General features: G+C 37.8%; 1 protein-coding gene and 1 non-coding gene across 4 annotated transcripts in view; one reads left to right on the plus strand and one right to left on the minus strand.

The window, feature by feature from the left end:
• Positions 1–26,244, plus strand: part of LOC134796291 (broad-complex core protein isoforms 1/2/3/4/5) — a 51,106-nt gene that overhangs the window by 23,965 nt on the left and 897 nt on the right. The window contains exons 3-8 of one of the 3 annotated variants that reach the window (XM_063768365.1): positions 9,571–9,787; positions 16,218–16,400; positions 16,731–17,210; positions 19,643–19,820; positions 19,942–19,989; positions 22,129–26,162. In XM_063768365.1, the coding sequence (XP_063624435.1) occupies positions 9,602–9,787; positions 16,218–16,400; positions 16,731–17,210; positions 19,643–19,820; positions 19,942–19,989; positions 22,129–22,484 (1,431 nt within the window). In that variant the 5' untranslated portion in view covers positions 9,571–9,601 and the 3' untranslated portion in view covers positions 22,485–26,162. Of the gene's footprint in view, positions 1–9,553; positions 9,788–16,217; positions 16,401–16,730; positions 17,211–19,642; positions 19,821–19,941; positions 19,990–21,254; positions 26,163–26,244 lie in introns of those variants that run through there. The other 2 variants (XM_063768366.1, XM_063768367.1) reach the window with 2 other exon arrangements.
• Trnal-uaa (transfer RNA leucine (anticodon UAA)) lies at positions 14,671–14,754 on the minus strand. Its single transcript has one exon. It is a non-coding gene; the product is annotated as a tRNA-Leu (tRNA).

The following is a 26,244-nucleotide window of genomic DNA, read 5'->3' on the forward strand; positions in this document are numbered from 1 at the left end:
ATGTGTCCGCGTCGGGACTCATACTATTTTTCGTTAACCAGCTCTGTACAGATCAGCTACGGAACTCCGTGGCCGCTAATATCAGCCATTTTTGCGAGCTAATGAAGACAGGCGATAAGCTAGGTCACCCAACGTTGATAGCCCTGACACTAAGCTAGATAAAGCCTAAGTTTTTAGACTCCGCCGATAAAAAACGAAATATTCGCGCTACAACATCTATAAAATGGTATCAGCTTCAATAACTGCGACATGCTATGATACCTACTTTATACGGTTGGGTAGATTTTCGGTGGAGACTTATAAATGTAGGTTTGGAGAGCAAAATTTATTAGATATTTTTTTAGATTTAAGAGTACTTAATTACCTAAATCATTTATTACAACTGCCTTTTTAGAATGCATTATTTGATTTTAGATGTAAACATTTAGATTTTTAGAAGTTATATGTGCTAGCAACTGAAACGTTTGAAGTCGGTGCCAAGCCAAATAGTTACAATACTAAATAAATAAATAAATAAATAAATATTATAGGGACATTCTTACACAAATTGAATAAGCCCCACGGTAAGCTCAAGAAGGCTTGTGTTGTGGGTACTCAGACAACGATATATATAATATATAAATACTTAAATACATAGAAAACAACCATGACTCAGGAACAAATATCTGTATCATCATACAAATAAATGCCCTTACCAGGATTCGAACCCGGGACCATCGGCTTCATAGGCAGGGTCACTACCCACTAGGCCAGACCGGTCGTCAAAACTGGTTATATATATACCTACTGATTCTTTTTTTTTTATCAAACTACACCAGGGTTGGCAAAACTAGTTATGGAATGCAAAAAACGTTAAGAAATAATTTAAGGAAATTTGTATGTTAGAATTCAAGAAAAGTCACAGACACAATCGTAGATCACAAGTGCATACTCATTTTATTTTCGTTTTTTAAATCGGTTGACCATATAAGAAAAAACTTGTCATTACTAATTAGTACCTAATTAATAACTAAAAGATAAAAGGCGGAGTATTTTTATAAATCAAAAATATTCGTTGCAAAAATATTTCCCAAGTGACGAACTAATATCTCGGAGGCTTTTTACCAGTTAGAAACAAACGAATTATTCGCTTTAAAAACGGAAGCCATCTTTACACAACCTGCCTTAAGTTACCTATAGGTAATAATACTTAACTATAAAGCAACAAACCTTGAATAAGATTTTCACGCCACTGTTCGGAAATGTGGCAATAGATGGTCTAAAACCAAGCTGGAAAGTAGGCAATAGCTGTAGCACCTGAACCACCACTACTACAATGTTTCATTGTTATCATCATCTGTCATTGGTGACAGTTCGCTACAGCAATGAATATCATTTAAAACATAAAAATCAATAAAAGGTCTTTTTTGGCGCAACTATTTCCTTCAAAAATAAAATTAGGTTATTTATAGGACCAATTTCTTGTTTAAAAAAAATCGAAATGTCAAACCATTCATTCATTCAGTCAGTTCATTCGATTCACGCTTAAGGCGTTTTTTACTTTTGTAGCTGTTTGTGGTTTTTTAGCAAAAACGCTTCTAAGTTTAGAGTCGGTTTGAAGCAAACAACAGAAAAACGCCTCTTAAAAGTGATAAAAAAGTAAAAAAGGCGGGATCGGAAAATACTCACTGAATTGGATAGTGTAAATGGTGTTTGACTAAAAAATATAAGAAACACGTATCTACGCTCGCTATAAAAATGAGTTCTTCTAGTGAAAAAAATGATATTCTTACACTGACGCCTACCGAAATTCAAGAGACAGCACAGGCAGTGGCTAGTAATTTGCTACCAGAGAAATCGCGGGCTAGTACTTATAGTTATGCAAATGTTTTCTTATTTCCTCGCAGTAGTCGTGAAAAGCACTATGTAATGCCTCGGCCGGAAACGCTAAAGATGGACTCGTATTATTCGAGGGCCTCCACTAACGTGTCGGCCCTCAAACTCACTCGTCCATCTTTTAGCGGTTTTCCGTCCTCTCCGACAATGTACTATTGTCGGACCGCACGATTTTAATATTTTCAGCAAAATTTCAAACCAGGTCACATTCAAGTGTTATTCAACACTTGAAAAACTACAATGTAAAAGTAGACAATTGTTCTTAGATAAATATTATAGTTTCGATGATATTTGTACATTATTTCAGCATGGTTAACAAGGCCATGATATGCGTAGATACATTGTTCTCAGTAACAAAAGGAAATAACAGTGTATCAACTTCATACACACTTAATGCATCTGTATGTTTGTCAGTATTCTAACGAACTCAGGTGTATGCAGACGGTACAACTGTGCCAACATCGCTAAATTCAATGTGCAAATTTTATAATAAGTTTTTAGAATACTTGAAGTGAGGTTTAAACCTATTTTATAGCTTTAACGAGTAAATACGAAAGGAAATAAAAGAGTGTTAATGATATTTAAAACTTTTGAAGTGACACAGTTATGTTTGGAAAAACTTATTATTTAGAAAGGCAAGTCAAAATATTGTAACTATTTAAATACCTACATTTCCCTTTCAATTAAGTTCCTATTGTTGTAAACTCAAATTCAAATTCATACATATAATTAGCAAATTGGCCACTTTTAAATGTCAAGTTGTTTTAAAGCATTAAAAATAAATGGCCAATAATTATGATATAGAATTACAAATATCATTTCAATATAATAATATTACTTAGAGATTTTAAATTATTTATAAAAGCATATGAAGAAGCATTTATGATGTGCTTTAAGTGTTTTTAGTGACTAAATATTTAAATAGTATAATAGTGCTGCCATCTATATATAACTATTGCAAACGAAAACAATATGCAGGTTTTTTTTCTCAGCAGCTATTGTGACACAATGAAATCGCGTACCTACTATATTTAAAAGTTGTTTTAGTAAAGTAAAAAACAGCATCGACAGAAAACAAACTTTGTCGTAACCGTCGAAGCTTTTAGCAAAATACTTCTTTCTTTTATATCACGTAGTTATGTGCATTAAATCCTGGTTCTCGCCTAAGTTTATTTAATTTAATTAACAAAATATATTATTATAACTAGTCACCAAAACCTAAACTGTGCTTGATAAGCTATCAGCAGTCTAGGTTTCGATAAAATGCTAAAATGCCACCAAAAAAAGCGATAACGCGGGCATCACAATGTCAAAGCGTCCAAGCGGGTACGTCTAACCAATTCATTCTGATAAATTTATCAGTTATTTGAATTAGCTAGGGATACACTTGTCCGTCAGATCTGGCAAATATGTCTGGTGGACAAATCTGTCTTTGTCTTCCGGAGTTCGTTCGTAGAATAATAATTAATTAATAGCCCCTCGTGTAAATTTCATTCGATAGCGACACGAGCGTTCGCGTTAGCGTTAAGTATTTTTGTATGCGATTTTGAACAGCGCGCCAAGCGGGACGTTTTGGAAACTAAAAATCCCGTACAAAATGACACTTAACGTTAACTTTAATACTTGATACTGTCCCATTAGTAGGGTATTTGACTGTATTTAAAATAAATTATTTTACACCATGCATGAAATAAAGCACCAGAAGATTAATAGAGAAACGTAGACAGCAGTTATTCTTAGACACAATTTCTATTTTAAAACCCGTATAAAACTATAAAGAGTAGGTAACTTGATTGTGACGTCACATGCTAGTGTTTCATATAAATTCCATAGTAGCAAAATCGTTTTGACAGTTCGAAAAAAGAAGCTGATTTGACTAGTAGTCAAATACCCAGTTGCCACTCTTTATCCGAACCCCTGAAAATATTGGTTGTCAACTATCGGAATTATACTGTCAAGCACTAGGGCGTTATAAATAAGACTTTCAAGACTAGTTTCATTACATTCTTTCAAAAAATCAACCCTTGGAATAGAACCAATACTATTCTATACCGAGACCTTAACGGACCTTATAAAAATATGGTACAAATACATAAGGTGTCCAAATCCGTGTCATTAATTATGAGGCACAAAACCATTGAAGACGACAAAGATGGATGGTCAGATAGATAATATGGACTATATGGAGGGCAATCTGCCATTCGACGTATGGATCTCGGTGTGGTATAAAGGATAAGATGATAGCGGATATTAAAATAAAAAAAATAAAAATAAAAATCATTTCTTTCGGACGATTCAATCCATACTTGTTAGTTACAAACTTACAAATATACTTAAATTACTATGTTAGTACCTAAACTAATATGTTGGGAGGTCCAGTATATTATCTGATATATCGTACTAAAATTTGAAACCGCAGGCTTTGATTAAAAAATCGCAATTTCGTTGTTAAATTTTTACTTTTTCGACTTTACGCTAACTTTGTAATTATTGTAACTTCGAATAATTATAGCGTCTAAATTGCACAAAAAGTACATATAACAGATAAAGTAAAAACAGTAACAATTAAGGTAAAACAGATTTAATTACTTAAATTGTGATCTGCACTAACTACAAGTTTCTGTTTGACCCAATGGTTGACTGGTATAGAATGCCAATAAATTAATAAGCAAATAAATAAAATTGCTGAAGTGTGGACCAGTGACAGATAATTTTGAAACAAGTTTGGATATGCACCTACAAAAATTCATTACCTATCTAATTTGTGACCATAAATAACAATAATTAGCTGTACAAGTGTACATATTTACCTTAAATTCAATACCTATCTGATTTCTGGCCACAAATAACAATCGTGTAATTAGCTGTACATATTTACCGTAAATTCCTTCACCGATTCGTGATATTTAACGTGAATTTAGGAAAGAGGAAATGTTAAAATTTATTAGTTATCCTTGAATTCATTGCATTGGTATACCCAGCATAGGATCATATTACCGATGATAGGTTAATGTCGTGAGCCAAGGCCAATGGATGGATAATGCATACATATAACAATAACGTAACCAAATAGTTTTACCCCTAATGAATACATTTTTTTTTAGATGACTGCGTATTTTTTTCTAACCACAGTTGTAAAAAAGACAATTTCATGGCACTTAAATTAGATTTGTCAGACGTTTATAACAATCCCAAAACTCTCTTTTGTATGCGTTTTTTTTTAAGGTTCCGTACCCAAAGGGTAAAAACGGGACCCTATTACTAAGACTCCGCTGTCCGTCAGTCTGTCACCAGGCTGTAATTCAAGAACCGTGATAGCTAGACAGTTGAAATTTTCACAGCTGATGTACCTATTTCTGTTGCCGCTATAACAACAAATACTAAAAACAAAACAAAATAAATATTAAAGTGGGGCACCCATACAACAAACGGGATTTTTTTGCCGTATTCTGCGTAATAGTACGGAGCCCTTCGTGCACGAGTCCGACTCGCACTTGGCCAATCTTTCATTTCCTCATCATAGCGTTTCTTCTGCCAGTCGTTTCAATATCATAATCATATCATAACAATATCAAAAGTTTAACAAATAGTATACCCCCCGAGCACCGACATCGAAATGCGGAGTGAAAAACGCTTGACACAACGCTCGATGTTAAGTTAGATAACGCTATCGCGTCCGCTTGTGTATTAGCCCAATATTTACAGTAGGGTAAATCTTTTCAACTCGATTGAATAGTAGAGCAAAACGATGCGGCGTGTCATTCTTTGCTCCTTTAATTTCTTTTGTGGACGTGTTAAATATGAAAGGGTTAAATGGTTAACCAATAGAAAACCTAGGTAGGTATCTAAAGCTCTATTGAGCTAGTTTCAGCTTAGATACTCGTATAGGTACTAAATGTGTGTTAACGGTACGGTTGTGTCTATAACTCCTCCTTTATAGATTATAATATTTTTCATATGCAAATAATCTTTTTCATGTAACAATCTTACTTACATAGCCTATCGAACTTGGAAATGTAACTGACGCAAGTATTTCTTTATTTTTTGTGTGAGTAATTGCAAATTTAATTAAGTACATATTTATTTTATTTTATGAATTCGAGATTATATGATTCTACGATTAATTAAGCCTCAAGTATGGTAAAGAGGTCAGATGGCAGTCGTTTTCGTAAAAACGAATGCCAACGTCAATTCTTGGAATTAGTTGTCAAGCGGACCCCAGGTTCCCATAAGCCGTGGCAAAATTCCGGGATAACGCGAGGAAGAAGAAGAAGAAGTATGATAAAATAAAAGAGATAATACCTTTCATTACGACCACCCAAGAAACATAGTCATAACCACACTATGTTTAAAAAATGCCTTAGAAACTATCAATTTCTTCCATTCCTTGCAAACATACTACAATCTCACAACCTGCATCTTATACCTTACGTGTTAAGGCATATATTCTTTTGTCACGACATGGAAAGTTTGTCAACAAAAACACAATGACACAGAGACAATGATAAGGTCAGATTTCAGCGACGGAAGGCATCTGGTCCGATGTCTAGCTCAAACTGTCTTAAATGTCATTAAAGTGGCGAGAATTGTCATCGTACTATAGACAAGGCAATTCTAGGAAGCGTATGTAGGGCAAAATATTCTGACCGTTGACAAGTGAAGCCTTATTTTGTAACTGGAGACGTCATGGCTGTCGTTTTCTGTACGAAACAGTCTGCCGATTTTTGCGGGGGAGGGGACGTCAAAAGTATTGCTATTTCTACATGATTTGACCGTAACGTAAAAATAGCCATGTCATTTCATACAAAAGTTTGCACAATTGTGCAAGTTTTTCGGCAGAGGAGGAAGCTCTTAAAGGCGACTCGAGTTATTAAATGCTCTACGGGTGAAGCACACTTCACATACTAAGTACCTACACATACTTGGTACGGCCACTGCTAGCTTTTTAAGTAGTAGTAGTAGTAGTAATATTATTGTGCACAGTTAAAACAATATTTAATACATTATAATTAACATGCAAAAAGCACGGTTGGCTGTTCATAGAGGGGTGTTGGTGCCTACACTTATGTATGGTAGCGAAAGTTGGGTATGGCAGAAGAGGCATCAGAGCCAAGTGAATGCAGTGGAAATAAGAGCGTTGAGAAGTGTGTGTGGTGTGAGATTGCAAGATAGAATTAGGAACAGTGTGATAAGGGAAAAGTGTGGACTGAATGTAGATGTAGTGACAAAAATTGAGAAAGGTATGTTGAGATGGTTTGGACATGTGGAAAGAATGAGTGAAAGAAGGCTAACAAAGAGAGTGTATAAGGGAGAAGTGGAAGTGGGAGTTGGAAGGGGTAGACCCCGGCGGACTTTCTCTGATCAGATCGGGGAAATCCTGAAGAAAGGCCAGGTCTAGAGCACCCTAAACCGACGAGCGTGTATGAAGAATGTTATGAAAGTGAAGGAAGCGAAAGAGGTATGTCAGGATCGTAGCAAGTGGAAATCCGTGGTCTCTGCCTACCCCTCCGGGAAATAGGCGTGATTATATGTATGTATGTAATTAACATAACGAGCGAAGCAATAACAGGTGGTCTTATCGCTGAAGGGCGTTTATTTTTACTTTACTTTTTACGGCAACAATATTGTTAAGCGCTAACGTTTGACAATGACGATTATTATATAAACATAAATATACTCTGGCAAGCCAAATTTGTCAGTAAAAAGGGGCACAAAATTCAAAATTTGTATGGAAGATCGACTCTTCGCAGAGTTACAAGTAAATCTTTTTTTGAGGGTAGTAGTTTCTAACCTAGCACCACACCGGTTAGTTTGGCAATATACCCACTGGCTGAAAACTCCTTATTTAAACATAGGTACTTACCTAATAAGTAAACCAAATAATGGCTCATTTAGCCGGTGCGATAACTCGCATGCGAGTTTCATTACATCGGGTTATTTGATCGGTCGGCTGAGTTGATGTAACCTCAATGGTCCGCAATATAACCAAAATCTCTTACGCCCTAAATGAGCCCTAAAAGAAAAACAATAAAAATATTTTTTTTTCAACCAGTTTGTTCTTTGTTTGTTTGTTCATGTGTCTTTCAGTGGGACTTACAATAGAGGCTTACAACAAAGGCCACTTTTATAGGATTCAATAAAAAAACCTTCATTTGTTTCATAAGGAATCCACTCAAATGCCTTACAAAACTAAAAGTTCCAGTTTTTTTTGTTAAAGAAGTCAATGAAGTTACTTTTCGAGGTATTTACTTACAATTGCGTTATTCTTTAGATTTAATTATTTAATTCTGAATTATATTTCTTCGGACTATGGGATTGGCCGGTTGAAGTATGTTACAGATGGCGACAGCATAGGTAGAGTTAGACCAAGAAAAGTCTGCAGCGATTTTGATAGCCCACGCAGTCCAAGTGTTATTTTAAACGTCAAACTTCTATAAAATCATGACGTGTACGAATCCTACGAATAAGTAGTGTCAATCCTTGTTTTTTTTATGGCCTGGATGCCGTGTAAGCCAAATCTGAAAGAACAAAACTAGCAAGTAAAACGTATGCTGGTGCCATCTATGCAAACCTTTGACAGTTGCCAACCCAATTGCAATAGGTTTCATTAAATGGGTTAACTTCCTCGTAGCCTAGTTGGTAGTGATTTGTGTAAGATGGTCCCGTAATTTATATTTGTTTGTGTAAGATTATTCATTAATTATACGCAACAAAGCGTAAAGTCTTATACTTACTGTTTATTTATAGTGCTTAAATAAACAGTATAACACATACTGACTTCGATTAAAAATGGCGCGAATAGTTGTCATTTGATTTCGAGGAAACCTCAAATTCGAAATTGAACATCCGTAAGAGGGAGATGGGAGATACTCCAACGACAGGCTCTTTAAGTTGATGATGATGTTGATAAAGAGTTGAAATAGAATTGAAAAATTGCTGCCAAGCAATAAGGTTCAGAGGACACCATAGTCCTTCAAGCCCATCTGTAGCTGTCATAAATAATAGTACCTATCTGTCTTCATAATAGTATCTCGACAATATTTTTGCAATAAAATAGGCCAAAATCATTATTCATTTTTAATAAGCAATTGATACATTATGCAAGACGTTTTTATCACGTTTGACCCGTTTTTTAATCTTTGTTGTTTTATTTCTATTATAATAATTGACCATATTGTGCTAAAGTCTTTCGATAACGGTTTCTCTTGAGCTTATCTTTGAAAGTAGCATGATAAACATGTTATGTTTTGTGCCAACTACGAATATAATAGGAATGACATACGTACGATTTAATCCAATCTATACCCTAACGACTGGTTATTTTTATCAAATACTTAACGCGCCAACTAACTAAGTTTTCATTATGATTTAAGAAATTTTATTAAAATGTATTTCATACCATACCTTGCCTTGCGCGTTGGAGGGTCTGCCATCTTGTGTTCTGAAACGGAAACATAAACTTTACATTAACGTGATTTACACTTCACGCCAAAGCAAATGCTGCCCTCTACATTTCACGTTCTTGTGAATTGTAGGTTCTGCCATCTTGTGGGCCATATAATCAGGGGGCTCCCTACCGTTCATGCACGCCCCCTATCAAAAAGGAAGCGACAGTAAACTCGAAACAAACCGGCATCCTGACAGCATCAACAATTTACTTTTTCGCACGAGAACTAACGCCATCTATCCTTCCAGGTCGCACACACATGACTCGCTAACCACAACAATGGCCGACACGCAGCACTTCTGCCTGCGGTGGAACAACTACCAGAGCAGCATCACCAGCGCCTTTGAAAACCTTCGAGATGATGAGGACTTTGTGGACGTCACGCTGGCCTGTGATGGGAAGAGTTTGAAGGCGCACCGGGTAGTGCTCTCGGCTTGCAGCCCGTATTTTAGGGAGCTATTAAAAGTAAGTACATATTAATAATAATAATAGGGCGTAGGGATGTGACGACCCCATCGCCCGCTGGTTTTACCAGTGCAATCAGTCAACGCAGGGCAGCTTGTGGCGAGCTGTTGGGGATTAGCGACCTCACGTACCCGAGTGCTCCTGGGGAGTTCTGTTACCCGCAAGGAGGGTGGGTGGGACAGGATTCTCTGCCTCTGGCTTGCCTTAGCCGGCCGGCCAGAGTGGAGTTGTTAGAGCTATAAGCTCCAGGGGTGGAAGTGAAATATGCATAAGACGCGAGTTGGCACAGTGGCTGTTAACAGCCACTGGGTAGAAAGCGGCGCACACCTCTCAACGCCCCTGAGCCGCTCACACCGGTGTTGCCCTTGAGCCATCCTAGATGTCGCTTTTTGTGGGGGCCCATCTTGTGAGGGCGAGTCACCGTCTGCCGGAAATAAAATTGCATACCGTTTTATTAGGCAGGCGTCCGGTTTTTTACCCCATAGCTCAGTACTTAGTCCATCGCTTTCACCCAATAACCTAGTTCATTTTACATTCCATCATCTCTCAATAGCCCTTACACCCTGGCGGGTGCTGCCTCTGCATGCGTCCCATGACACGGGTAAGGGCAGCATCCGCTCGGTGTACCCCTTACATTTCATTAAAGTGTCAAAAGGGCCTCTACGTGTTGGCTTCGGCTCCGCGCACGCCTCCCAAAGGTCCGGAACACCATTGTTCCGTGATGGGAAAGACATACAAATAATAATAATGTGTAATGCCCCTACTCACATACTCCTTTGGCATACTAAGGTAGACTCAGACCGAGCTGGACGCCCTGGATCGGAGGGTCCGATCACTGCTCACCGCACATCGCATGCTACACCCACGCTCGTCAGTTATGAGATTGTACATCCCACGGAAGTGTGGAGGCCGAGGCTTCCTAAACGCCAAGGATCTCCACAACCACGAGGTGTACAATCTCAGGAACTATTTCCTTAACAACGAGTGTGGGATGCATCGTGATGTGGTGGCAGTAGATAGGAACCTCACGCCTAGGGATTGCAATCCGGTCCGGCGGATCCGGTAATCCGGCCGGATCCGGCACTTTTTAGGAGCTACCGGATCCGGTTAAAATCACCGGATCCGTACCGGATCCGGGAAAATAGAAAAGGGCCCGCACACAGCACCGACTGTTAGCGTTTTAGGTGAGATAAAGGCGACGGATGGAAGAAAGAAGTTAAACTGAATAAAGAATGAATGAAAAAGTCAGGATTTAGTAAAATAAGAAGATATTTATTATTTAATATGACGATGATTGAGAACAGAAGAGAATTTCCTCTTCTTTCATGTTGGTGGCACAAATTGGCACGATACGAAAACTAAAGGATGTAGATGTTATGGAAGGCATTTGTAACGACCGGTCTGGCCTAGTGGGTAGTGACCATTCAGTGACACTGTCTATGAAGCCGATGGTCCTGGGTTTGAATCCCGGTAAGGTCATTTATTTGTGTGATGAACACAGATATTTGTTCCTGAGTTATGGGTGTTTTCTAATTATATAAGCATATATTTATCAATATACTATACGTATATATATCGGCGCCTAGTAGTACTACTTAGCTAGCTAGTACCCATAGTACAAGCTTTCCTTGGTTTGGGGCTACGAGTAGGTCGATCTGTATAAGATTGTTCCCAAATATTTATTCGTGAATTATGTACTTATTTGTGAAAGCAAGATAATATTTTAGCGCATTTCATATAATTTTGGTTTATTAGAATGGATGTCAGCGTTACTAATAGTTCCATCAAAGAACAGTTACGAAAACTTGTCCTTTCAAGGAGTTCTCCAATTCCCATCCCATAGTTACCCCATTAACAGGCTTTGGAATCTAATCAAATTTATAATTTTATTGTATATGTAAATGTGAGCAGAAATTAATACATGACTTAGATTTCAAGTTTTATTTTTAAATTGAGATTGACATTGTGACACTTTTTATTAGGTACTTAGTTTTATTTTATTGTTAAAAGGTTATTTCTTATTAACTTTAAATTGTTGTTTTAAGAAAACATTTGTAAAAATACCCTTTGCTCCTCATATAACGTATAAAACTTGAAAAATATGTCATTTAATTAGTTTTATTATCCTTATACCTAACCGGATCCGGTCCGGCCGGATCCGGCCGGATCCGGCCGGATTGGGGCCAGAATCCGGCCGGATCCGGCCGGATTGAAAATCAATCCGGTTTGCAATCCCTACTCACGCCGCTTTCCTTGGCAAACGAGAACTGGCGCAAACCTGTTGTACTAAGTACTGCGGATCGCAAGGCGGCATGGGAGAGTAAGGTGCTACACGGGCGATTCTACAAGGCCCTCACGGGACCCGATGTGGACCTGCTCGCGTCGGTGAACTGGTTACGATTCGGGGACCTCTTCGGAGAAACCGAGGGTTTTGCCTGTGCAATTGCGGACGAAGTGATGATGACGAACAACTATTGGAAATATATCCTGAAGGACGGTACGGTCGACATCTGTCGGGCATGCCGCCGTCCCGGAGAGTCACTCAGGCATATCATTTCCGGTTGCTCTCATCTTGCTAACGGCGAGTACTTGCACAGACATAATCTCGTAGCCAGGATTATTCACCAGCAACTTGCTCTTCTATATGACCTTGTCGACCGCGAAGTACCGTACTACAAGTACTTACCTGCGCCTGTTCTCGAGAATGGTCGTGCCACGCTCTATTGGGATCGATCTATCATCACTGACAGGACTATTGTAGCCAATAAGCCTGATCTTGTGATAATAGATCGATCGCAACGTCGGGCCGTGCTCGTTGACATCACCATCCCCCATGATGTGAATCTCGTGAAGGCCGAGAAGGACAAGTCCAGTAAGTACCTAGACTTGGCTCACGAGATAACCGCCATGTGGGATGTTGATTCGACGATCATTGTCCCGATAGTCGTTTCAGTAAACGGTCTAATAGCGAAGAGTCTCGACCAACACCTTGAGAGACTCTCGCTAGGTGGTTGGATCAAGGGTCAGATGCAGAAGGCGGTGATCTTGGACACGGCGCGGATAGTCCGCCGGTTCCTCTCTCTGTAGCCCTGGCCACCGGTAGCTTGGGCCTTGCCCCGCTGCTGGCGGCACCCTAGGTTAGGTTTTTTATAATGTGTTTATATTAATTTTTATTGTTTTGTAAGTGTTTTTATATTTTACTTTTATATTCATATTATAAATAACCTAACTTAAGATGAGAAATGAATAAAGAGAAATAATAATAAAATGCTTTACTGCACACTACAAAAGAAATGTATGTATGTAATGTATTTTTCAAGAGATTTATAAGTAAAGAATTTGAAAATTGCTTATCAACCAAAACAAACTAAATGTATAAAACATAAGCACAATATATAAAACATTAATCAACCAACAAAAAGAAAATTTTACAAATGTTTGCTTTTTAAAAATAAAACGTCAAACATTTTTATAAAATCGATATGTCGCAGTAAGATAGATAAAGCCGTTATATAGTTATAACCCTAGGGATATAATTATATGACGTAACATAGTTATATGAAAGCGATTCATTACTATCTTACTAGGAATATAACTATAATACGTCTTTAGTTTAGTGGTATAGTTATATTACTGGATTAAGTTTAGTGAAATAATTGTTGGTAGGAGTGCAGCGGTGCGGCGGAGGTATAGTTATATCCCTAGGGATATAGTTATATGCCGTATAGTACGTATTATAATCATATTTCTAGTAAAATAGTAATTGTAGGTATTAGGAGTGCGGCAGTGCGGCGGAGGTTTAGTTATATCCCTAGGGATATAGTTATATGCCGTATTATAATCATATTCTGAAAGATTGGATACCCAGAAATGCAATATAGCTAACAAACATTACTTTGAATGATCCTATACCAAATGAAGAGTTGTCGCTGTGAGAAATATGCCAAAAATTATCGCCATTTGGTGGCCAAGGTTATTTCAAATGTTCCTGTAAAAAAACAAATACACAGTGTTCTACTAAAAGATGCGCCTGCAAGAAGCATTCAGTACTATGTAATTCTAGATGTCATAATTCCGCGTCATGTAAGAACAAAAATTAAAAATATGGTGAAATACTGTTCATTTTTTCAATAGATTTTATGTATCTTGGATTGGATTGGATTTGATGTATCTTAATATTATATTTTCATGCTGCTATTTTTAAGGGTTTATGAGACATTGCGATCGATTCACGAAAGCTGGCGCGAGATTTGACAGAATTTCAGTGAAAATAGCTGTCACTCAGTAGAAATCTCGCGCCAGCTTTCGTGAGTCGACCTGTACTTTTACGTAATATTGCTAAAAAGTATTACAACTACTTGCAATATTACTATCTTACTAGGAATATGATTATAATACGTATTATACGGCATATAACTATATCCCTAGGGATATAACTATACCTCCGCCGCACCGCTGCACCCCTACCTACAATTATTTCACTAAACATAATCCAGTAATATAACTATATCACTAAACTTAATCCAGTAATATAACTATATCACTAAACTAAAGCCGTATTATAGTTATATACCTAGTAAGATAGTAATGAATCGCTTTCATATAACTATGTTACGTCATATAATTATATCCCTAGGGTTATAACTATATAACGGCTTTATCTATCTTACTGCGACAGATATATTATACTTACGTACTTAATGGGCAACGTACAAAAATATTGCGTATAAATCTATAAATATTCATAATAAATAACAAATAATAAAAAATTAAAAAAAAATTGCTACAAATTAATTTAAATTATTTGACTGTCATTAAATAAAAATAAATTGTAACAAAATTCATAACAACAAAAAATAAAACCAAAAAGTGTAATAACGATATGTCAGGTGTGGGGTTCGAACCCACGCTCCCTCTCGGGAACCAGAGCTTAAATCTGGCGCCTTAGACCACTCGGCCAACCTGACTTAGCAACCTTGGGCGAAATTATGCATCCGCTTATGCACACTGCATATGTTGTGTAATTGTGGAAAATTAGTATTATTGTTTTATGAACGAATCTAATGTAATGAAATTAGAATTCACTTAATTTTCTTTGAGCGCTACAGTAGTACCTATGTATATAGTTCCTATAATACCTACTTTAAGTATTTCGTTATGAATTCTTATTATGTAGTGTAACTAATAAATAAAAAAGTAAGGGACGTTTATTTTTATATTTAATTTGATTGAGGTTACTAATTATTTATTCTTATAGTCATCGATTAAAAATTATATTGACGTTTCCATCGCTACAATTAGCTGATACCATTTATATTTATATCAAGTACTTATTAGGTATTATAGTAATATTTGTTAAAATATTGATCTGGATTCGAGAGTGTCGTAGTGTTATTGCATTTTACTATGGCATAAACACCCATAATTAAAATTAATAGGTTACATATCTTTAAATTACTTAATTACTTAACATACCTAAATAATGGCATAAAAACAATTGATGTAACATGTCATAGTAGGTACCTATATAATCATACATTGGTTGTTAATGCATACGGATTACAATTTATAAATTTATTTTGTTTATTAATTTATTATAAAATAAATTGACTAAAATTAAAGAAAGTTCCAAAAGCGCCAAAATTGCCCTGGGTCTTACGAGGTTATACAGTAGGTACCGGCCAATAATATATACCTCCTATTTTTTTAACGTAAAAAAGATACAGCCGTTTATGTCACAAAAAAACGTATATTTGGACACTCAAGGGAATAAAAATTTATAGGGTCGGTACCTAAGTACTTTCCGTTGTCCTAGAACTATGAAATTAGGCAAATAGTGTAATCTTACACTACCTACAAGTACAGGAAAAAAACTGAAAACTATAAATTTGCAAACAATAAAAAAAATAGATATTTTTGTACGGAACCTTTGGTGGGCGAGTCCGACTCGCACTTGTCCGATTTTTTATAAAACCTCAACTTAATCGTGTTAACATTAGCTAAAGCAAAATATTGCAACTATAAATATTTAGCAACTTAACTTTTCAAGCCACGTGGGTCGTCAGCAGCCCAACCATGTGACCAACTATATCAAATCTACATGGATGGTCACTATATTTTATTGCCTTACTGGGAAAGTTACTAAAACTCACAGTCTACTAGACAATTTGAGAGCCGCAGGCTGCCCACATAGCACTTACTTCACTGGCTCAGTGACCCAAAAAGGATCTTGGCCACTGACACACGAGAGCGCCACTCTGCCCTATTCTGCACCACTTCATGCCAGTTGGGTATCCCGAGGGCGGACAGATCTTTTAGGGCTTCGTCACTCCAGCAGTATCTGGGACGCCCAGACGGACGTTTTCCGCCCGCCCACATAGCACTAAGACTATTTAATCTGACCAGCACTAATAAACTTTCTCTTCCCCAGTCAACACCATGCAAACACCCAGTGATCGTCCTCCAAGACGTGGCCTTCACGGACCTCCACGCCCTCGTGGAGTTCATCTACCACGGCGAGGTGAACGTGCACCAGCGGAGTCTCTCCTCCTTCCTGAAGACAGCTGAGGTGCTGCGAGTCTCCGGGCTTACGCAGAACGATGATGCTCAGGGGGTTAGTACAACTTTTTACAGACAAAATTGTTTCTAAAAGATGCACACTTATTTAGGGAACCAAGATTGCACCAGCTTTGCTCGAACGTGGAGTAGGTATGCATCTGTTTTGTCGCCATAGAGACATCACTATTTTCTGCATTGTTAAGGGTTTGTTCTGTTCAAGTAGCTTCGACGGACTTTAGTGAAAATAATAAAACTTTATGTAAAAGAAAATACTAATTCTAGTCGGGTGGCTATTAGTTCAAAATGTATCAGGGGTAACACCATCAACAAACTTCTTTCAGGTTAAAGTATTAATGCACTTCTTAACACTCCGCTTCCTCCACAGCCCCTGGTGCAGAGCCTGGCGCGCGCCGCCGCCGCAGCCGCCTCCCCTCACACCCCACCCCCACACCCCGCGCACGCGCACCCCCACACCCCCTCCTACACCGACAAGCTCGAAGAAGCACTCCTGTCCCACCCCCAGCACTCCAGCATCCAGCATATGATGCGCCGAGTCTCCCTCCCTCCCCGCCGCATGTCCCGCTCCGCTGACAACTCCCCTGACGTCATCAAGCGCGCGCGCCACGACAACAACAACGAAACACAGATTCACGCAGCCGACTTCTCTACTAAGAACCACTCGATCATCAACAACACAAGAGCCCATGAGCCTGGGAACAACGGGAACGGGATTTCGAACAGCAGCTCCTCGCCGTCGCCGAGACTTATGGATGAGGTCAAGAATGAGCCTCTGGACATGATATGCGGCTCCAACGCTGATATAGACCGGAGTACGGATGATACGCCGCCGCATCACAGACCACTCGTGAGTTGGTAAAATCGAAGTTAGGCATTAGTCTCCCGTTGATGCCGCTGCGTCCAATTATAAATATGTGCGGCGTCAATCGAAGACCGAGGTCTAGAGTTTACGCACAATTTTGAACATTTAGAATTATTGCTTCAACAATTTTTATCGGCTATTTATGTATTGAGTTCAAATTCAACCGTAAAGGTGAAGGTTGCTTAGTAGGTAAGAGTTCAAATATTCGCGGAATCACAGCAGTTATTTTCTTCGCAAATTACGTTAGCGTACTTAAACCCAATGAAATCATAAAACTGGCTTTCATCAATTCGTACGCTTATTAAAGATATTCTCTCCTGAAATTATCATTTCCAAATAGAAACGGAATTATTTCCTCGTAGAAACGAAAACATTATATGTTGGTATTAAACGGGCCTCGGCCTTGGCATTCGTCTTATTTAGTTCTGAGTTAAATGAAAATATTTATTTTAGGTTCCAGGAAATATCTTAAAAGAAAAGGTTGAAATAACTAAATAGATATCGATACGAGTAAGTAAGTATTTAAAAAAGATCTAGAAATTCAGACGTTGAAAATTTGGCATTAACTTCTTCTCAACATAACTTCGACAACGTTACCGCGACAATGACAATATAGCGGGATTTTTTCGAAAATACAAGATTTTGTTTTGTTGACGATTGACATCGTTACCTCGTCAGCACCAAGCTTTTGGGACACACGTTAACCATTTCCATGTGTTCAAAGTTCAAACCCAAGACAAAGGATCAAAAACGTTCAGGATAACCGGCGTTGTTTCTGTGGACATTAGGTACAAAAGTTAACGATTTGCACACATTTTTCTAAGACTTATTTTACAACTTTTAAAGAGTAGAAGATTCTAAGATGCCTTTAAGGATTAAGTACGAAAATTAGGCTTGAAATTCCATTTGTTTTATGATGTCCACCGAATAGTCGCATAATCCTCATAAAAAGTGTTTGACCCGATTAGCACAAACGATGGGATACTCCCAGATTGTTTTATTAGCCAAAATATGTGTCTTGCAGTAGCGCAATGCATATTTTGTCAGGTGATCACATGAATTGCAACTTTAGGCATTAAGAATTTAACCCGACTCGGGCACTAGAGCAAAGCTAACTGCCCGATAATTTGTCACCCGAACACAATCGGCGCGCCATTTGACACTAAGCGGTTCCGGGTACGGATTCTAGTGCTAGATACTCGGTAATCTTAACGCCTGAGCTTCTAGAATTGTAACATTAGCTTGCTGCTGTAAAAGTATGAATGATCGAATTACGAATTTAAAGGAGAACATTACATAAAGTAAAGGTTCTCCTCTCGCGTCGAATGATGGTCCCTGTGACAGTTCATTTTTATATGGAATTGTCTGTGTACGTGATTTGAAAGTATAGCACATTAACCTTTTCGACGCCGTGTCAAACACAAAAGCTGTCACGCGGACGCCACGACACCGAAGTGTCAAAACTGAAATCGAACTTTATGCATATGCACGTAGGTCTATGTTGCTCTGTGGTCTGTGACCGATTAATCAGTCTTTGGAGTTGAACCTGCGGTGCGGATATATCGGTCATTGGCGTCCAAAAGGTTAATTTATTTAGCAATGTAGCATTTAAGAATCAATATGATAGTCGCTAGGGACCTAAAACAACTCACTGTCACAAGGTACAAGGTAGGTAAGGTGTAGGTAGGAAGGTGTCGTGTCTTGTCACTGTCACAAGGTACAAGGTAGGTAAGGTGTAGGTAGGAAGGTGTCGTGTCTTGTCACTGTCACAAGGTACAAGGTAGGTAAGGTGTAGGTAGGAAGGTGTCGTGTCTTGTCACTGTCACAAGGTACAAGGTAGGTAAGGTGTAGGTAGGAAGGTGTCGTGTCTTGTCACTGTGACAAGGTACGAAATGGTAGTTACTGAAATTAAATTCTTTGAACGTACCTTTCATTCAAGGGAAGTTTCGTGGTTTCCTTAAAGTAAAAGAGATCAATAACATTGTGAATGGAAACTTAACACTTCAAGGTCGATTTGCAGATTCCTTAAATTTATTTATAATATTCGTACTTTCTCAATAACAGACGTGCCTCAGAACTACGAAGTACGAACATTAGAATATTTTTTTCACTAAGTGAAAAGTTTGTTCGCCAAAGTTAAATTGGAATACCAAGTCTGATAGTTGAAGTCTTGAGATAATTTTGCCTAAATAACTTTTTTAATTTGCCTCCATTCAGGAAGACTGAATAATCAGAATATGACAGAATATAATTTGGGTATTTCATTTATTTAGGTAACGCGATGATTAAGTTCTAGATAAACTTGATCTTAGTAACTTTACCCTTTAAAATCATTTAATATAAGCAAAGCTTTAGCATCATTAAAGATTAGTATAAAAACACCAAAGACTAAAATGCCTATTTTGTATGTGCCTCAGGGAGGGGGCCCGCCGTCACGCGGCAGTTCAGCCGAAAATGACGACCGCACGCCACCGCCACCACCCCATCAGCTGCCGCCATCGCCCTTCTTACAACCGGCGGACACGAAACTTTTCGCGCCCTCTAACCCTTACAACTTCAATATGACGGCACTCACGGAACATCCATCATTGCAAGGTAACTATAACTAGTGTTTGCCGTAGTATGTGATTTGTGAATTTGATACTGTGATAGTCCCTATTTAGAATAAAGACGAAGCATGGTACAGATGAATGCAATGTCGATATCGTGTTTTCAGGTCTGCAGAGTCCGCTGGCTCCCGACGGCATGGCGAGTACTTCCCAAGGTGAGTCGCGGCTTGTCTAGCAACAAGTTTATTTTATGCATTACCTACATATATTGAAAAAAAAACGATATTTTTAATGCACTGTCTGTCGTATGCCACCATCACCGCTTCCTCTCTGCTCTGTCATTATTAGGTTTATATATCATTATTAGGTTTTATATTTTTACAAAATGTATGAGGCAATTATCACGTGACATAAATATTATTATGTATTTTACTTATGATATCCCTATCTCCTATAACCTTTTAACCTCTGTATATGTCTTCATTTTGTGCTCTGTGATCTGTATAAATATTAATGTTAGCTTTTTTGTGTTCTGGTTCGATGTATGTATTGACTATACTTATTAAGTTTTGGTTCCTGTCTGTTGGCAGTTCTGGAAGTCGTTGATCATTGAACCAAAACGCAATGCGACGTGCATGTTTGTATTGTAACCATAGTTTATGAACATATGCTAGCTTGTTTCCTAGATGTGATTTAAAAACACTGTGTGTTAGGACATCCCTCACTCCCTTCTCCGGATTAGGTTGTTTTGTTCTTAATTTTAATTCGCAATTTTCTTTTATTTTGAATCTTTCTTCTTTTTTTTATACTTTCTACTTCCTTCAAATCATTTCACGGTTAATGGTAAGAATTTTGTCAATCACGCACTTGACCCAATTGGCTGTAAAATGTTATTGTTACAAAAACAATGTATATACAAACATTTGCAACTAAACTTAGAAATAAATGCACTCGTCCTAAGAATGTCAAGCGTCTCGAATGTAATAGTTTTGAAAATCTTAGCTCGTTGTAAGATCATGTCTGTAGAATCACGGTGGATCCCATGAATCAGTAATGTTTCTAAAAACAAACTCGTATTACCCATTATCACCTTGTCTTGGGAAAAATATTGTGTCAAATTATATTCGGAACGTTCAAGATTGGACAATGGAATTTTAGTAACGCTATCGCGGTGTCAGCTTAAAAAAAACATTTGATTTCATTGAAGAATTACTATTGTTCGAGATATTCGAAACTGCACTGAGCCGGGCGCGTCAGTTTGTTGTAAAACTGATTTCACTCATTTCACCGTAAGCACCGTAGGACGGTTAGGTAGAGAGAACAATGCATTGCGTACTAATACCGCTTTATACGACTCGACGGATGGCTATCATCAGACTTAAAGGGGGGTGGCGGTGCTTTAAGAGAGGCTACGTTATGGAGAGTGCATTAAAAGTGCGTTCGAAGCTTCGATGGGGCTAACAGCTTGTGTTGTGACCAGGTGGCGCCCGCACCCCCCAAGAAGATTACAGATGCGAGCCGTGTAACAAGAGCCTATCCTCGCTGACGCGGCTCAAACGGCACATTCAGAACGTTCACATGCGCCCCTCGCGCGAGCCAGTGTGTAACATATGCCGGCGGGTGTATTCCAGCTTGAATAGCCTCCGGAACCACAAGTCCATCTACCACCGCAAGCAGCAGGCGCCGGCGCCGGGCCAGGGCCCGTTCTACCCCGTCAACTGACGGCCCCGCGCGCCGCGAGCCCCTCGCGCTCTCCGCCGCCCCGCGTACCCGCCATACGAAACGTTGCCATTCGACGAAACAAAACTGCCATCCTAACCACCTTAAAGCCATACTCTTGCCCGTACCTTTGTTAAGTTTAAAAAAATGTAACGCGATATGTTCCTAACACTTGTATGTAAATAGCATAGATTCACTTTGTACTTGCATGCGCATTGCAGTCTTTATCTTATATGTATACATAATTTATCGTTACTAATAATGTAAATCGCTTCTGCGCGAGCGTGGATTGCCGCTATTTTCCCGGCGCTCGAGCCACGGTCGATGCACACTCGCGCAGTTTTGCCTTTCTGGAACCAATTGGGACATCTATGATCGGTACACACATAACCACCAACGTTCCATTTACAAAAAAGAAGCGCATTAGTCAAATTCGAACTTTTTAAACACGTTGAATTGCCTCTACAATACAATTTCAACAGCAAATAATTAACCACATTTTCAAGTGGTACTAATTGTGCCAATTGGTTCCTTCAAAATGGGACCCGTTGGAGCGCAGGTCGCAGTGGTGTTGGATACGAGTGGGCGGGCTGTATGTTGACTAATGCGCTAATGTTGGTTGTTATGTGTGGCAGTGGGCCCGCTCGGGGCGGGGCACCGCTGCGAGGTGTGCGGCAAGCTGCTGTCGACGCGGCTCACGCTCAAACGGCACACGGAGCAGCAGCACCTGCAGCCGCTGCACTCGGCGCGCTGCTCGCTCTGCCACAAGGTGTTCCGCACGCTCAACTCGCTCAACAACCACAAGAGCATCTACCACCGGCGCCAGCGCGGCGCGCCGCCGCCGCCTCCACCACTCCCCCCTCTGCCCGCGCCCGGCGCGCCGCAGCTCCAGCCCCAGAACCTTTCCAACGTCGACGCCAAAATCAATCCCATCGCGTCCCAACACCACAACATAGACTTCTACAAGTTCAAAGATCAATTCAACGTCTAAACAAAAAATTAACACATTTATTTTTATATCTTTTAAACGTCTCGTTGATATTCGTTGATATTTTATTTTAAGATTTATTACTTATACACTTTTTTCGATCAGAACTTTGAACTTGGTAGTTGTATGTTTGTGACCATGACAGTGACTATCATCACAATGAAGCCGAGAGCTTCCTTTGACATTCCAAATGTTACAAGGGAGGGTGCGGGCCCGAGGGACCGCGGGACCGCGCCCACAGTGCAATACTGCGGTATGTGACTATTCCTGAATTATACACTATGTTAAATGTGTGACAATAAGGCGAAGAGAAAAAATATTTTGAGAAAAGATTAATATCTTGGTGCTGTAAATTTATATATTAGGCTTAAATTAAAAAAAGAAACCGTGTTCGTGTAAGTAAACTAACTAAAGAGGCATATTGTTTTCAACCTTGTGTTCATTATTCGGCGTTTTGCAATTTATTTATTCTGTAATTTTACCTACATGATCTCACTCTTAGATATTTATACGAGATTACTAAAATGCTATTTAAAAAAATTATACACAATTATATAATTGGCTTATGAGGCTTTTCAAATTCACTTTAATTTTAGGTGATTTTGTTATCCGTAAGACTGAAATCAGAACATAGCACCAACAGAAAGATAAAGTAAGGGTTTATTTTTGAACGAAATTCAACCCGCAGAAAGCACAGGTCACTAATAATACCGGACTTTTACCCAACAATACTGAAATAGACATATTTAATGACATACACATACACAATAAGGTAACGTTATAATATTTATTGCTCGCTTACTCATTCGGTTTGAATTTTTCTTGTTTTACTTTCTTTTTTAGATTTATTTTAATTTTATTGTCTTTTAATTGTACACTGCCACACCAGTGAGTCTTTATTTCTTGAAATATAATTTAAAATCAATGCAAAAACATTTTGCGAAGTGAATATCGAGGTGCCATTTATGAAGGAATGATTATTATGGCTACATAGTTATGTTTTAGTTTAGTCAGAATTAGTTACTTATATCAAACTAAACTTTTATTACGACTTGTGTTCATTTCAAATTATTATTGTTGCGTTTTTCCTTGTTTAGTGTAGTGTTTTTTACGTATTATCATAGTTTTATACATCTATTCTTCGTAGATTGACAACAATACATCTATTTTGTTCCTGTTTGTTTTGTACAATTGTAATTACAATACATCACACATTATTATATTGACTACATAATAGGAAATAGAATAAATTTAATAACTCTCAGTGTTAAATGTTCCTAAATTTGACAGTGTCGATCGCTGACTCAATATTTCGAGATCAATTTTATCGATTTTTTTGCTTGCCATATAAATAGTTGTAATTGTACTAAGGCAGGGCTTCGAAACTCTTAGACTACAGAAACGCCAAATTATCGACGTGTACTTTAAAGCACGTGTATTTAAGAACAAATTTTAACGACTGTTTGAGAAAATATACTTAGAGAATACTAATATGTATAAGTAGTGTAAAAGTTTTGAGCCCGACAAGTTCAGTGGTGTTAATGTCTAGTTGTGTTTACTCCTAGTTGAATATACATCACTTCGCCGACGTAATGTCGTTAAATACTATTGTTGTATTTTCTTTATATTAGCCGTAAGAAATTCTTAAACATAAACACATTATTTATTGTAACGATATACACATTAAGTAATTATTAGTGCCTGCTTTACATAACTATTGTGTTTTTAATGAAAAAGACATATTTTGCGTGTACTTCTAAAGTTTAGAAGTAGTGTTGGAAACACGTCTTATTATACGAGTACTGTAGTCGGGACGACGCTTTATACTTCTACTAACAAGTATGAGAGGCTTCCTAAAGTAAATTTAATGCTATATGTTATAAGGTTCTGTTGTTATTGCTAGATACATAAAAGCTTAGCCATTACAATTCGTTTAGTTATACGTAGTAGGCTTTATATTATACTTTAACGAATTGGAAGACTAGAGATTTGGTGCTAAAATTGGAACGATGTTCTTGTTAGAAAAAAATAAGGACGTGGAAAAAAAACGGAATCAAAATTTTTAAAAATTCGCAACATTCCGTGTGTGAGGAAAATGTTAAGTTTTTATTTGCTTGAACTTGCAAAGTTTTTGAAACGTAAACGGTAGAATTGTTGTTTTTTTTTGTCTAGTAATTTAGTACTAGGTTTTATTGTTAATTTGGGTTTGGGAATTACGTTAGTTAACTACATAGGATTAAGGTTTATCTGAATTCACATAGATAATAGCGTCTACATGTTTATTTATGATTACAGGGATGTGCTGCTGAGGCAGTACGGTCATTTGGTCTTTGATTATGTCTTTAAAGAACGTGATGAATTTATTTAGAGAAAAGGGCGTGTGAACGCAGAACTTTTGCCAAAATTAATAAGCGCTATAGACTGATTAGACTAAGTACGCGTTTGAATTGTACACTATTAGGCGTATTTGTAGATAAAAAATTGTACAATTATTTACTAAAATTACTAATTTTATAAAAAATATCGCTTTGAAATGCGACGAGTCTAAAATTCGGTTTTTTTGAATATTCGCTTGTGATTCGAGAATCTTATTTCGGTTTATATTGGAGCTAAATTTAAAATGTGATCTCAAAATTGGAGGGTGAAAAACCATGGTTTTAAAGGGCGAGAATTACACCGTGTTCTAAGGAGCAGAACACATCCCTGTCGAAACTACATTAGTTAGGATCTTAGCAAGATTAAGACTGTTTCTGTGACCTGTTTGTTTTATTTCTCGTGTAGGTACATAATTTCCCCGCGCGGCGGGCGTCTTTATCAATGTGTTCTTATACTTCTTGTTGGCGTTTTTACTTATTTTATAAGGAATCTAAATTAATTTATTGGTTGTTGTATTCAAATTTTTATATTTTTTTTCTTTTAAATTATTATTTTACTCTCCTTACGTTTTTGTTATTGGCATCTGTGTAATGCAGTCCATATTTAACGTTTTTGTTAACGCGAAATGTGCCAAAAATGGGGAGTTTTAATTTTGTCTTCCATTTTTAAATAAATTCTATTTGTGAACGCGCCAAATTGAATGTAAAATGTTTGGCAACTATGAACCAAATGATGGGCTGCACTTTTCAAAAAGATAACACAAATTGACATCACTTATGTACGAAATAGTCTTCTTTCTTTTACTTTTAAAATAAAATACTTGAAGTAACTACTCATAAAATGTAATTGTAATCGTTATACCGAACTTCATAAATCCTAATATTGATGATAATGGCGTTTTTAATAAAAACAAATATACTGAAATAATATCGTCAGTTTTATTAGATCCTCACGCTTCACCCGTAGTGATTATTTATTGTACGCTTCGTGTATTGAGTTGTATCCCCGGAGCTTCGATATATAGTGCTGACTGTACTTGGCTGTGCACTGTTTTATGTTTTATTAACGTGTCACGCTTGGCATTTATTTTCGAGCCTCGATTCTCTGTACCGCCTTTTCTGCATGGTGTTTTATTTCCCTTAACACTATTCACCGGCCACTATGCAGCTTCGCCATCATTTCTGTTTATTCTTTATTTACCTACTTTACATTTTATTTTATTATAATTTAAGTCACTTTTTATTTTCTGGAACAATTATTTTCAATTAGTTTTTTCACACGATTGCATTTTGAAAAATGAACAATGGAATCCCAGTTAGGTTACGTTTATTTTTCGAACGCGTTTGGGGACCTCCCCACATTTGTTTTTTGGTTTGATCTGTTTGCA

The sequence above is a fragment of the Cydia splendana genome, chromosome 13, assembly GCF_910591565.1.
Source record: "Cydia splendana chromosome 13, ilCydSple1.2, whole genome shotgun sequence".
Taxonomy (NCBI): Eukaryota; Metazoa; Arthropoda; class Insecta; order Lepidoptera; family Tortricidae; genus Cydia; species Cydia splendana.